Source organism: Lithobates pipiens, unplaced genomic scaffold, assembly GCF_037356315.1.
Source record: "Lithobates pipiens isolate NorthernLeopardFrog02 unplaced genomic scaffold, aLitPip1_a1.2 Scaffold_8, whole genome shotgun sequence".
Classification (NCBI taxonomy): domain Eukaryota; kingdom Metazoa; phylum Chordata; class Amphibia; order Anura; family Ranidae; genus Lithobates; species Lithobates pipiens.
This window is the reverse complement of record NW_027507903.1, coordinates 662,828,013-662,843,479: the sequence shown is the minus strand read 5'-3', so window position 1 is coordinate 662,843,479 and position 15,467 is coordinate 662,828,013. Positions and strand designations below refer to the sequence as shown.

The window sequence follows — 15,467 nt, the reverse complement described above, 5'->3', positions numbered from 1 at the left end:
GTTGCCAGTGGACAAAGAAGAAGAAAAAGAAGGATATATTGTTACAATGAACATATAAATACTATCAGTGTATTAAGGCAAATCCTAGGAGAGAAAAAAGAAAAGAGAAATAAGATAATACGGATACATTCCACAGACAGATCTTACGTGACCATGCTTTGGAGACCATGAGGCTAAGAGAGGCCCATCAATGGGAGCTTTGATTTTTATGTTCCCTCTCTACCCTCCCCCACCAATTACACAAATGGACTGCTTTCATTGGTTCAGAGTTGTATCAAATTCTGATTGGCTGTACCTGAAGCCTAGTTGGCCATCATGCTTCTCACATAAGCATTAGACTCTCTTCGGTGCCTCTCTGTCTACCATGTTTCTGGTTGTTGGGTAAGAAACCCTCTTTGATCCGAGTATAACCAGTTCCTCTGATATGTCCATCTCTATAAACAATCGGGGGACTTAGTTATCACCCGACTATTGAAGACATCAAACTGCTTGTGAGAAACATGAAGAAGTCTTGTGAGCCGGACCCAAATCTCATCATAATATCATAAAATATATTATGTACATCATCTTCCTGTAAAAATACACTATATATATATATATACCCATCTAACGGAAAGTCCTCACAATGGTTCCCTTGAAGCCTCTTGATATAAATATGAAGCTCAATATTTCCACATCATTGATAATAAACAAAATATATCAGACATTCCAGCGAGAGTCTGAAGTCACCGGATATCAATGAACTGTCACTGAAAGTTGCACTGCGGTGGAATTTTGTCAATATTTGGACTTGATTTATGAGTTTTTGGTTGCACTGCACTATATATTTTATTTAATAAAATACCCATCACCGTCACTTTTTCCCCCACAAATAGAGCTTTCTATTGGTGGTATATGATCACCTCTGCGTTTTTTTTATTTTTTGCTCTATAAACAAAAATTAATTTTTTTTAACTTTTTGCGATAATAAATATTTCATTTTTATTTTATTTTATATTTTTCCATCAGTTTAGACCGATATATATCTTCTCCATATTTTTGGTAACAAAAAATCGCAATAAGTGTATATTGATTGGTTTGTGCAAAACTTATCACATCTAGAAAATAGGGGATAGATTTATGGCATTTTTATTTTTTTCTACTAGTAATGGCGGTTATCAGCGATTTTTAGCGGGACTGCAACATTGCGGCGGACAGATTGGACACTTTTGACACTATTTTGGGACCACTGATATTTATACAGCGATCAGAGCTATAAAAATGCACTGATTACTTTATTATCGGGTGGCACAGTGGTGTAGTGGTTAGCACTCTCGCCTAGCATTAAAAAGGGTCGCTGGTTTGAATCCCAACCATGACACTACCTGCCTGGAGCTTGCATGATCTCCTTGTGCCTGTGTGGGTTTCCTCCCACACACCAAAGACAGGTAGGTTAATTGGCTTCTCTCCACAATTGGCCCTAGTATATGAATGGGGGACTTGGATTGTGGGCTCCTTGAGGGTAGGAACGGAAGTGAGTGTGTAATGTACAGGGATAGGGGCAATTGTAGACACTCACTCAGGTTTAATTGGATGGACAGGTGTCTTTATTCAACCTTACTAACTATGTATAAATGTCACTGGCAGGGAAAAGGGTTAAAATGTCACTGGCAGGCAAAAGGGTTTACACTAGGGGGCGATAAAGGGTTTAAATGTGTTCCCTAGGAGGTTCGAATCCTAACCACGACACTACCTGCCTGGAGTTTGCATGTTCTCCCTGTGCCTGCGTGGGTTTCCTCCGGGTATTCCAGTTTTCTCCCACACTCCAAAGACATGCAGGTAGGTTTTATTGGCTTCTATCCAAAATTGGCCCTAGTATATGAATGGGGGTCTTGGATTGTGGGCTCCTTGAGGGTAGGAACGGAAGTGAGTGTGCAATGTACAGGGATAGGGACAATTGTAGACACTCACTCAGGTTTATCTGGATTGATGGGTGTCTTTATTCAACCTTACTAACTATGTAACTATGTATAAATGTCACTGGCAGGGAAAAGGGTTGACACTAGGGGGCGATCGAGAGTTTAAATGTGTTCCCTGGGAGGTGTTTCTTGCTGTGGGGGGGATGGGACTGACTGGGGAAGGAGAGAGATCGCTGCTCCTAAGCATTAGGAACACAAGATCTGTCTCCTCACCCCTAACAGAACCGGGATCTGTTTGTTTAAACACACAAATCCCCGTTCTGGCTCTGTCAGGTGCGATCGTGGGTGCCTGGCAGACATTGCGGCCGCCAGGTATGCACATCGGCTCCTCGGTGATACGGCAGGTGTGCGCACGCTCCCTGTATCCCTTAAAGCACCCGCCGTACAGCTATGGAGATTCGCGTATAATGACGGTGGACGGTCGGCAAGTGGTTAAGGGGAACCAGTTACCTAAAAAAACATCACATTGCCTCCATGTGATGAAAAAAAGTTTAGTAAAACAGTAATGTAAAAATATTACTATACCGACCAACATTATGAGATGGGAATGAGGGACACCTACCAGCAAATGTATGTAGGCATAGGACACGCCCCCTGCCACACCCCGTTAAAGGAGAAATAACCCAAAAAAAAGGTTAATTAAATACCCAAGGGCTTTTTTTTTACCACGACTCCTCCTTTATATTAGCTTTTAATATTTACAAATGTAGCAATTTAGAAATTTGATGAAAGTGGGAAACACTTTTGATAAATAAAAAGTGCATTTTATATACATCTATATAGATCAGACCAAAATGAGGGACAAATGAGCAGGAAAGAGGGACAGAGGGACTTTGCTCCAAATCAGGGACAATTGGGAGCGATGATATTACACATAAATTGCCCCTAAAGTCCCCCCTACCCCAACATTTTTGAGTGCCCCACCCCCCAATACACGTATGAATGTAAATGCATGTTTCAGGGACACCTACACACAAGGCCATTGCTTGCACTGCACATTACATATCACCACACACACCGGAGTGAGAGAAGAAATTCTCAGCCCAAAAGTGCTGTCTATGAAAATATAGTGCACCAAAAATTGTGGAAAATTTCAGGGGCACACACAATTTCAAGGTTTGCCATGTTGGGTATTTATTTACTCGGTACAACCTCATCTTATTTTGCAAAAAAATGTGGATAATCTATTGTGTCTTTGTGCCCTATAATTTATATTAGTGTCTGTAGGAGGGGCCGGGGGAGCTGGACAAAGAGTTTCCAGAGCTCTCCAAGGTAAGCTTGGTTCCACAAGCCCCCCGCCCAAAGTGACTCCCGTCACACTCAGCTTAACCACTTTCCATTTTGCTGGCTTAAGACCGGATCACTTTTTGCGATTCGGCACTGCGTCGCTTTAATTGACAATTGCGCGGTCGTGCGACGTGGCCCCCAAACAAAATTGACGTCCTTTTTTTCCCACAAATAGAGCTTTCTTTTGGTGGTATTTGATTGCCGCAGTTTTTATTTTTTGCGTTATAAACAAAAAAACAGTGACAATTTTGAAAAAATTTAATTAATTTTTACTTTTTGCTATAATAAATACCCCCCACATTATATAAAAAAAACACTTTTTTCCTCACTTTAGGCCGATACGTATTCTTCTACATATTTTTGGTAACAATAAGCGTTTATTGATTGGTTTGCGCAAAAGTTATAGCGTTTACAAAATAGGGGATAGTTTTATAGCATTTTTATTAACATTTTTTTTACTAGTAATGGCGGCGATCAGCCATTTTTATTGTGACTGCGACATTATGGCAGACACATCAGACATTTTTGACACATTTTTGGGACCATTGTCATTTATACAGCAATCAGTGCTATACAAATGCAGTGATTCCTGTGTAAATGACACTGGCAGTGAAGGGGTTAACCAGGGGGTGGTAGTGTAGGGGTTAAGTGTTCCTAGGGGCGTGTTACTAACTGTGGGGGGTGTGGCTGTGTGTTAGTGAACACTGATTTCTGCTCCAATCACAGGGACACTTGTTGCTAGGCAGAATGGGGAGATGCTGTTTACTTCTGCATCTCCCCGTTCAACCTTCCCGTGAGATGATCACGGGTATCCCTGCGGCGATCGAGTTCACAGGACCCGCAGCCGGACTCACGGGGGTTTCGACTGGCGCGTGCGTGCTGCTGGTGACGCGCACATGATGGCACAGCGGCATTCTTAAAGGGACGTACAGGTACGCCCTTATGCCTGTCTGTGCCATTCTGCAAACGTACATCGTTGTACGCCTGGCGGGAACCAGTTAATAAACTATTTAGCTAATATCGTGTGACATACAAAATTGGAACTAACACTATTTTATTCTCTAGGGCAGGGATATGCAATTAGCGGAGCTCCAGCTGTTGCAAAACTAAAAGTCCCATCATGCCTCTGCCTCTGGGCGCCATGCTTGCGGCTGTCAGAGTCTTGCTGTGCCTCATGGGACTTGTAGTTCTGCAACAGCTGGAGGTCCGCTAACAGCATATCCCTGCTCTAGGGCTTCTGCTGTCAGGAAATATATCTTATTTTGGGGTTTTATCTTCAAGCCTGAAATGATTTTTTTTTAAACATGTGTGCAAAAATGCTAAAACAGTTTCTGGAAGAGAAAGGGTTAAAGGGCCCCTGTCATGAGAGAATCATGGGGGCCGCCATTTCTACCATTACTCTCCTTGTGAGAATGCTAGTTCCCTGGCTGTCATGCTGATGCTTTGCCTTCATTACTGTCTCAGTCTGTGACCCGGAACAAGTATAGAGATAAGGAATTCTGACTCTTTTCTGATTCTTATTCCCCCCATGCTTGTTCCGGGTCGGAGACTTAAAGTGGTAATAAATCCCAAAAACAAAAAATGACAATTATTGGAGCTTACCAATCCTTAGATGTGGTGGCTGCATTCCTTTTCTGTTTTTACCTTTATTTTCCCCTGGTGATCCTGCCAGTAACACACTTCCTGTCTTAGGGTGGCTCCTCTATCTATGGAGGGGCGGTGGAGACCCCCTTGGACAGCAGCCTTGTCTGGAGAGGGGGGTGTTGGACGGACTAGTAGATTTAGATGGACTTTACATAAGTGACTAACAAATTAAAGGAGAACTCCAGATAACACTTTATAAGCCGTTACACCAACATTTGTGTCTCCTTTCGGGATAAAGGTTTTACATCAATGAATAAAAGCTGAACATTGTAAGCACCCCTGTCAGTGGTGAATGGTTTGTCCCAACCCTATAACTGCCACTTTTGCTGGACAGATTGGTCTGTTATAGGAAGTTGGGAAATAACAGCAGAACCAACAGGTAAAAGAACAAAATTCCAGGAGGACTCCGAAAAAACAAAGACTGCTGTGTTCATGTCAGTGACAGACGCCGTCATATCCGTCATTTTATATTTTGTCTTTACTACCACTTTATAAGTTCTTACATTACACACAACCAGGGAACTAGTATTTTCAGAAGGAGGCCCTCAGACTTCTCCCAGTAGCCACCACTTCCTCCAATCATTGGCTGATCAATGAACCAATCCCACCACCCGTCCACTGTGATGTCACCAGACTGTGGGCGGACTTCTCACATCTCCCGCCTCCCCCCACATATCTTTATATAACCTCCCCATACACGTATCCCAGCATGGAGGGGCTCAGTGAAGGTGGTGGTGAAGGTGTGGAGGTGTCGGATCGGGTCACACAGATCATAAAAGGAGATCCGCCCGGCCTCATAATCCAGATATATCCTGACTCTGTTACTGGAGGGATTGGTGGGTAAGAGGATCTTATTCCTGTCATGTCTCACATAATACTGATTATTATACCTGCACAATCCCCAGGACTTCTTATTCCTTCCAATCACTGACTCCTCCCCTCTCCTCTCTATACTGGGGTAACACATCCCGACTCTCCAGCTCTTTGACCCCCCGACATCCACTTCCCAGTAATGTCTCCCTGAGGAGAAACTCCGACTGCTCAACACCTGAGAATACTGGAATCTCTCTGGTGTTTCTGGGTGATTCTGGTTTCTATCTGACCAGGATACAGTTTTCCTGTCATCTGATATCTGTAGATATTTATTAGCTGTGTTTCCATCCAGTAATATGTCTGCAGCTCCCTGTATATAGAAGTATACATTTACCTCTGTTATTATATCAGATAAACCTGTGTGTAAGACCCCCGCCACATCCAGACCCCCTCCATCATGGAGGAGCTCCTCATGTCTCTCTCTGTCCTCATTATCTCCATCCTCAGTATCACACAAGTCACCTGTGTCTGATTCCTGTAAGACAGTCAGTGGATCCGTCACGTTACACAGCTCCTCAATGTGACGCAACTTCCTGGACAGCTCCTCCTTCTTTATTTCCAGATCCCGGATGGAGATGGAGATCCGCTCTGCCCTCCCGGAGATGTCCCTCAGGACTCCCTTCTCCAGGTCTTCCAGACGTCTCCTGAGATTACACATGTGCAAATCATTTAGTTCCAAATTAGTTTTTTTTTAACGAATTTTGACAAATTTGTCAATTCTGAAATTTTTGATTTTCTGAACTTTTGAATTTCTGAAGTTTAGAATTTCCAAGTTTCCGAATTTCCGAGTTTTGGATTTTCAAATTTTCCAAAATTTAAAATTTTCAGAAATATGGAATTCAGAAATTGGAAAATTCAAAATTGCAGAAATTCAAAATTTTGGAAAAGTGAGATCTCGGAAAATTTAGATTTCAAAATTTGAATTTGGAAATTCAAAATTTTGGAAAATTCAGAAATTCAAATTTTCGGAAAATTCCAAAATTCAAATTTTTGGAAAATTCAGAAATTCTAAAATTCTAAATTAAGAAATTTGAAAATGTTAAATTTGGAAATTCAAAAATTCTATATTTCATAAATTTGAAAATTCAAAAATTTGTAAATTTGAAAATTCAAAAATTTGTAAATTTGAAAATTCAAAAATTTGTAAATTTGAAAATTCAAAAATTTGTAAATTTGAAAATTTTTAATTTAGAAAATTCAAAAATAAGAATGAAAATTCAAAAATGTGTAAATTTGAAAATTCAAAAATAAAAATGAAAATCAGAAAATTAAAAAAATTTTAATCTGAAAATTCCAAAATTTGTAAATTTAAAAATGCCAAAATTTGTAAATTTGAAAATTCAAAAATTTGTAAATTTGAAAATTCAAAAATTTGTAAATTTGAAAATTCAAGAATAAAAATGAAAATCTGAAAATTCAAAAATGTGCAAATTTGAAAATTCAAAAATAAGGATGAAAATCTGAAAATTCCAAAATTTGTAAATTTGAAAATTCAAAAATAAGAATGAAAATCTGAAAATTCAAAAATTTGCAAATTTGAAAATTCAAAAATAAAAATGAAAATCAAAAAAATCTAAAATTTGTAAATGCTAAAATTCCAAAATTTGTAAATTCTAAAACTCCAAAATTTGTAAATTTGAAAATTCAAGAATAAGAATACTTACTCAGATTTTCATTCTTATTTTTGAATTTTCAGATATACACATTTTTGAATTTTCAGATTTCATTCTTATTCTTACTTAATGTGATTGTAGCCGTATTAGTGCAATTGTGACAAAGAAAATTGAGTACTGTCCATGATACTTTTTTTATTTGCACTAACATACAATTTTTCAGGACAAGCTTTCGGGGCATGTCCCCTTCTTCAAGGTCCAAGCAGTACTGATTTAAAATTTTTTAAGCAGAATGTAAAAACAAAGCAAAAAAAAAACACCTCTGAAGAAAAGAAGAGAAAAAAAAGGGAAAAAAAACAAAAAAACACATACAAATCAATGGCAATAAAGATAAGAGAAGAGTTAGTGAGATAAGACAGAGGGAGAGCTATGGAATGGAGGGAGGGGGGGTAGCTAGTCACAGAGGGGGTTGTAAAACTTTAGTATAATGAGTAAGGAAACCTATATCTAAATTCAGGCCAATATTTTTTGTGTCAAAAAGAATTATCATTCTTAGTTCAAAGGTTTTCCTTTCCTGGATAGTTCTGAAATTCCCTTTAAGAACTAAAACATTGAGGTCTTCTATAGTGTGGTCCGGTTGTGAGAAGTGATGTCCCCCAGGTGTCCATAAACTGTCTTCTTTATGTTCCTTGATGGTGTGTCGGTGTAAATTCATCCTCGTTTGCAACTTCTGTCCTGTCTCACCAACATAAGATCCTTTGCTGCACCTCTTGCATTGGATGGAGGTCCACCACATTGCTGGAGGTCCAGTTGTAAGATCCCATGATATTGAAGGTCCCGTTTGTGTGTGTGACACTTTTGGATAGATTGATCTGGTTGCATAGTTTGCAGCATTTTTTATTGCAGGGTTTGCTTCCATTATTTGTGACTTCATAATCAGAGTGAAGTTTCCTGCTGATTGGTTTAGGTCTGAGGTCAGGTGGTTGTCTGAAAGCCAGTAATGGGGGTTGTTGGAATATTCCTTTCAGAGTTTCATCCTCTGTTATAATGGGTTGTAAATCTTTGATTATCTTTTTGATCCCTTCTAGTGTTGGGTTGTATGTGGTGACTAGAGGTACTCGGTTATTTGTTTTTTATCTCTGTGTATTGGAGGAGATTTTCTCTTTGGGTTTTCAAGGCTGTGTCTGTGCCGTTGTTGATGGTTTTGTCTTTGTAACCTTTCTTCTAGAAGGGGTCTGCCAGTGTTCTGAGATGTTTATCTCTGTCTTCTGGGTCTGAACAAATTCGGTGGTATCTGATGGCCTGGCTGTGTATGATGGCCTGGCTGTGTATGATGGCCTGGCTGTGTATGATGGCCTGGCTGTGTATGATGGCCTGGCTGTGTACGGTGGCCTGGCTGTGTACGGTGGCCTGGCTGTGTATGATGGCCTGGCTGTGTATGATGGCCTGGCTGTGTATGATGGCCTGGCTGTGTATGGTGGCCTGGCTGTGTATGATGGCCTGGCTGTGTATGGTGGCCTGGCTGTGTATGGTGGTCTGGCTGTGTATGATGGCCTGGCTGTGTATGGTGGCCTGGCTGTGTATGATGGCCTGGCTGTGTATGATGGCCTGGCTGTGTATGATGGCCTGGCTGTGTATGATGGCCTGGCTGTGTACGGTGGCCTGGCTGTGTATGATGGGCCTGGCTGTGTATGATGGCCTGGTTGTGTATGATGGCCTGGCTGTGTATGATGGCCTGGCTGTGTATGATGGCCTGGCTGTGTATGATGGCCTGGCTGTGTACGGTGGCCTGGCTGTGTATGATGGGCCTGGCTGTGTATGATGGCCTGGTTGTGTATGATGGCCTGGCTGTGTATGATGGGCCTGGCTGTGTATGATGGCCTGGCTGTGTATGATGGGCCTGGCTGTGTATGATGGCCTGGCTGTGTACGGTGGCCTGGCTGTGTATGATGGCCTGGCTGTGTATGATGGCCTGGCTGTGTATGATGGCCTGGCTGTGTATGATGGCCTGGCTGTGTATGATGCCCGTTTAGTGTGTTGCGGGTGAAAACTGGAACTGTGAAGATAGCTGCATCGGTCAGTCGGTTTTCTGTATATCGACGTGTGAAGCTTGTGACCCCTGATGTATACTGTAGTGTCTAGGAAATTCACATGTGTGTTTGAATAATCCATTTTTAGTTTAATAGATGGGTGAAAAGTGTTGATCAATGAGAAGAATTGGTTGAGATTTTCTTCACCTTCAGTCCATGTCATGAAGATATCATCAATATAGCGATAATATCTGTATGGCTTTTGTTGTATGCTGTTCAGGAATTTGTCCTCCAGGTCAGCCATAAATAAGTTTGCATATTGGGGTGCCATCTTGCTACCCATAGCAGTACCCATACACTGGAGATAGATGTCATTATTGAAAGTGAAGTAGTTGTGTGTAAGAATGAATTCGATGAGCCGTGTCACATCCTCAGCAGTGTATTTCTGGTTTGGTGAGGATGATAAGAATCTGTGACATGCCGACAACCCATCCTTGTGAAGGATGTTACTGTACAGAGATTCTACATCCATGGTGACTAGAAGTGTATTTGGTGGTAATTGTTGTATATTGTTAAGCTTGTTCAGAAAATCAGTGGTGTCTTGTAGGAAACTCGCAGTGTTCATGACGAAAGGTTTTAACATGTTTTCTACAAGGCCTGAGATATGTTCGGTAAGTGTATTCATACCTGTTATAATGGGTCTGCCTGGATTTCCTGGCTTGTGAATCTTGGGCAGCATGTAGAAGTCTCCAATTTCTGGATTATCCGGAATTGCATTGATGAGTTCTGAATGTAGGTGGCTCGGTATTGTCACAATGAGATCTTTTAATTGCTTAGTAAAATCCTGGGTCGGATCATAATCCAGTTTTTTGTAGTAAGTAGTATTTGCCAGCTGCCTCTGGCCCTCTTGTATATATTTGTGTGTATCCATCACAACGACTGCTCCCCCTTTATCTGCTGGTGTTGATGGTTATGGCCTGATTATTGGGCAGATCGTGTACAGCTCTTCGCTCCAGTGGTGAAAGGTTGTATAATATTTTCTTTTGCTGGGTGGATAGCAGGGATGTAACTCGTAGCCTGAAGCTGTCAATATAGGTATCCAGTTTGGGGTTGCGTCCTTGTGGGGGTGTAAAATTGCTGTTCTTTTTGTCACTTTTGTCACATTGTCTTAGGATTCCTTTCATTACTGTGAAAATATTCTTTGAGCTTTACCAGATCAATCTATCCAAAAGTGTCACACACACAAACAGGACCTTCAATATCATGGGATCTTACAACTGGACCTCCAGTAATGTGGTGGACCTCCATCCAATGCAAAAGGTGCAGCAAAGGATCTTATGTTGGTGAAACAGGACAGAAGTTGCAAACGAGGATGAATTTACACAGACACACCATCAAGGAACATAAAGAAGACAGTTTATGGACACCTGTGGGACATCACTTCTCACAACCGGACCACACTATAGAAGACCTCAATGTTTTAGTTCTTAAAGGGAATTTCAGAACTACCCTGGAAAGGAAAACCTTTGAACTAAGAATGATAATTCTTTTTGACACAAAAAATAATGGCCTGAATTTAGATATAGGTTTCCTTACCCATTATACTAAAGTTTTACAACCCCCTCTGTGACCAGCACCCCCCCCCCCCCCCATTCCATAGCTCTCCCTCTGTCTTATCTCACTAACTCTTCTGTTATCTTTATTGCCATTGATTTGTATGTGTTTTTTTTTTCTCTTTTTTTTCTTTTCTTTTCCTCAGAGGTGTTTTTTTTTGCTTTGTTTTTACATTCTGCTTAAAAAAATGTAAATCAGTACTGCTTGGACCTTGAAGAAGGGGACATACCCCAAAAGCTTGTCCTGAAAAATTGTATGTTAGCGCAAATAAAAAAAGTATCACGGACAGTACTCAAGAATAAGAATGAAATCTGAAAATTCAAAAATGTGTAAATTTGAAAATTCAAGAATAAGAATGAAAATCTGAAAATTCAAAAATGTGTAAATTTGAAAATTCAAAAATAATAATGAAAATCTGAAAATTCTAAAGAATGAAAATCTGAAAGTTTGAAAACCCGTAAATCTGAAATAAAAATGAAACAATAATAAATATTAAATTATAGGTATTGGATTTTTTTTTTCAAATTTGGTTGTTAGTGAACGTAATGAATATGAATTAATCCAAAGTTACAAATTATCTCAAATAACGGATCTAAACAAAAGGAAAGTAATGATCTAAAAATAATAATTAACAATAATAATAATAACAAAACCTTTTTTATAATTAATTATGAATTTGATCAATTCCATTTGTTTAGATGCGGCATTCATTATTTTGGATAATTCATAACTTCAGATACATTTCTATTTGTTACATTTACTAACAGCCAAATTTGAAAAGAAATTTCAATACCTATGATTTAATGCTTCGTTATTATTTCAATTTTACAGATTTTTTTGTTTTTTTCATATTTTGAAATTTTTGAATTTTCTCATTTTTGAATTCCAAAAATTCGGAAACTGGAAAATTTGGAAATTGGACAACTCAAAATTCAGAAATTGGAAAATTCGGAAATTGGAAAATTCAGGTATTGGAATATTCGAATATTCGGAAATTTGAAATTCGGAGATTTCTGAATTTCCAAATTTTCTCATTTCTGAATTTCTAAAAAAAGCAAAACAAGAATGAAAAGAAAACAAATGATTTTTTTGTCAGTGCACATGTCTACCTGAGATCTCTAAACAGGGCAGTGACTCTCTCTGTGTCACCGGCTGCTTCTTCTTCTACTTTCCTCCGGTGTTCCTGCAGACTCTGGACTCTTTCCTCCGTCTTCTCTCTCTTTGTCAGAAGTTTCTGCAGAACATTCCTCAGTGTCTTCTTCTTCTTCACAGAAGCCTCATTCAGTGACTCCATCTTATGTCCTGTGTGTTCTCCAATCACATAACAAGACATACAGACACAGCTACCATCGTTAGTGCAGAAATACTTCAAAACCTCCTTATGGACGGAGCATTTCCTGCTCTCCATGGACAAGGTGGGGTCACATAAGACGTGTTCTGGGGACTTTTTGTGGACTTTCAGGTGTATATCACACAGAGAAACCTCACAGTGCAGACAGGATCTAACAGCAGGTACAGAAGAGTACACACAGTGAGTACAGAAGACCCCGGACTTCTCTTGATCTGGCTGAGGAGACAGGAAAGTCTCTGCTATGTTACGTAGTGTTATGTTCTTCTGCAGTTCAGGCCGATCCGGAAACTTCTCTCTGCATACAGGACAGGAATATCTTCCAGGCTCCTCCTGTGTATCCAGCGCACCATCAATACAGACCCGGCAGAAGTTGTGACCACATCTCAGCATTACAGGATCGGTATAAATGTTCAGACAGATGGAACATTCCAACTCAGCTCTCAGATCACCAGACGCCATCGCTGACAGCAGAAGAGAAACGAAACTAAAAGTCTCTGACACCGGAGAGGAATGTGGATGGGGGAGGGGTGACGTCCTCCTACACAGGGTGAGGCTGAGCTCAGCTCTCTGCTGACTTAGAAACCTTTCTATGTCAGATTAGGACACGCCCCATGACTGTGTACATTTACACTTATAAACATCTATTTAACCCCTTGAGAGCCACCATGACATACTTTTCTTCCAGCATTTGTATCCACAGACCACATCGGGGTGCTGCACCTAGGGGTGGGGCACATTTTTCTGGCAGCAAGCCTGTTATACACCCAGAGCTGAAGAGAAGACGGTGGAGTCTAATCAAGTCTTCATCCTCCTCCTCCTCTGTCTTCCAGGAACAGAATAGATTGAAGTCACCAGTAGCTGCTAAAGCTCCCTGTTCTTCCTCCTCATCCACAGATACTCCTGTCATTGCCCCACCAATTGGCATGGAGAAGTCATCTGAGATATTTCAGCACAGTGTCAGTCACTTGCTCCATGAGGATGCACAGCAATTAATGAACGGCGAGGTTGGGGAGGAGACCAATGGGAGCATAGAGGGGGGTGACATAAGGCAGGATCAACCAATTGGCACCAATGTTCCTGCAGCTGAGACCTACTGCCACGTTGGCTCCAGTTCTGAGTAACGGGGAAGTGATAATAAGGTCTAAGTAAGTGCAGAGCAGAAAAATTTTAAGTTACTAGTTTTATTTTGTTATTGGTTATTAGAATTTGTTCAGTTTAGTTTATTTTATTCATTTTCAAACAAATTGCACATTTTTGGAGCAATTCAATTTCAAATTGGTTGAAAATGTATCAAATTCTGTGTAAAGAATAGTTGTTAAGTAACGGGCCGGCAAGCTGGCCACGGCGTCCTTTACAACCAGAACTCATCTGCTGCCAGCTGGACACCGACCGCAGAATATAAACAAACAATTGCCGACATTAACCACTTCAGCCCCGGAGGATTTGGCTGCTCAATGACCGGAGCACTTTTTACAATTTGGCACTGTGCTGCTTTATCTGGTAATTGTGCGGTCATGCAATGTTCTACCCAAACAAAATTTGCATCCTTTTTTCCCACAAATAGAGCTTGCTTTTGATGCCATTTGTTTGCTTCTGCGTTTTATATTTTTTGTGATATAAATGGAAAAAGACTGAAAATTTTGCAAAAAAAAATTATATTTTCTACTTTTTGTTAGAATTTTTTTTTTTAATAAACTCAATTTTAGTCATACATTTAGGCCAAAATTTATTCAGCCACATGTCTTTGGTAAAAAAAAAAATGTCAATAATTGTATATTTATTGGTTTGCACAAAAGTTATAGCGTCTACAAACTAGGGAACATTTTCTGGAATTTACGCAGGTTTTATGTATGACTGCCTATCTCATTTCTTGAGGTGATAAAATAGCAGGGCAGTACAACCCCCCCAAATGACCCCATTTTGGAAAGTAGACACCCCAAGGAAATTGCTGAGAGGCATGTTGAGCCCATTGAATATTTTATTTTTTTTGTCACAAGATATTGAATAATGACAAAAAAATTACACAAAGTTGCCACTAAATGATATATTGTTCACTCATGCCATGGTTATATGTGGAATTAAACCCCAAAATATATTCTGTTGCTTCTCCTGAGTACAGGGATACCGCATGTGTGAGACTTTTTGGGAGCCTAGCCGCGTACAGGACACCAAAAACCAATCACTGCCTTCAGGATTTCTAAGGGTGTAAATTTGTGATTTCACTCCTCACTACCTATAACAGTTTGAAAGCCATAAAATACCAAGATAGCATAAAACCACCCCAAATGACCCCATTTTGGAAATTAGACACCCCAAGCTATTTTCTGAGAGGCATGTTGAGTCCCTGGAATATTTTTTCACAAGTTGCGGGAAAATTACATTTTTTTTGCACAAAATTTTCACTAAATGATATATTGCTAAAACATGCCATGGGCATATGTGAAATTACAACTGTCATAGGTAGTGAGGAGTAAAATCTGAATTTTACGCCTTTAGAAATCCTGAAGGCGGTGATTGGTTTTTTCAGATCCTGTACGCAGCTAGGCTCCCAAAAAGTCTCACACATGAGTTATCCTCGTACTCAGGAGAAGCAGAATGTATTTTTGGGTGTCATTCCACATATAACCATGGCATGTTTGAAAAATATATCATTTTGTGACAACTTTGTGTAAAAAAGAAACAAAAATTGTATTTTTTTCTGAAACTTATAAAAAAATATCAAATATTTCATGGACTCAACATACCTTTCAACAAAAAGCTTGAAGTGTCTTCTTTCCAAAATGGGGTCATTTGGGGGGGTTGTGCCATCTTGGCATTTCAGGGCCTTGATTGGTTTTTGGGGTCCTGTACGCGGGTAGGCTCCAAAAAGTCTCACACATGTGGTATCCCCATACTCAGGAGAAGCAGCAGAATTTATTTTTGGGTGTAATTTCACATATGCCCATGGCATGTTTGAACAATATATCATTTTATGACAACTTTGTGTAAAAAAGAAAAATTTATTTTTCCGAAACTTGTGGAAAAATATCAAATATTCCATGGACTCAACATGCCTCTCACCAAAAAGCTTGACATGTCTCCTTTCCAAAATGGGGTC

The 15,467-nt window shown here is 39.9% G+C and overlaps 1 protein-coding gene across 1 annotated transcript; it reads right to left on the bottom strand.

Annotated features, from left to right (window-relative positions):
* Positions 1-1,124: 1,124 nt before the first annotated feature.
* On the bottom strand, positions 1,125-13,004 carry LOC143961845 (E3 ubiquitin/ISG15 ligase TRIM25-like). The gene is made up of 3 exons (XM_077471179.1): positions 12,129-13,004; positions 1,733-6,406; positions 1,125-1,364 (listed from the first exon to the last, which is right to left on the bottom strand). The coding sequence occupies exons 1-2, from the start codon at positions 12,827-12,829 to the stop codon at positions 5,539-5,541; spliced, it is 1,569 nt and encodes a 522-aa protein (XP_077327305.1). The 5' UTR covers positions 12,830-13,004; the 3' UTR covers positions 1,125-1,364; positions 1,733-5,538.
* Between the last annotated feature and the right edge of the window lie 2,463 nt (positions 13,005-15,467).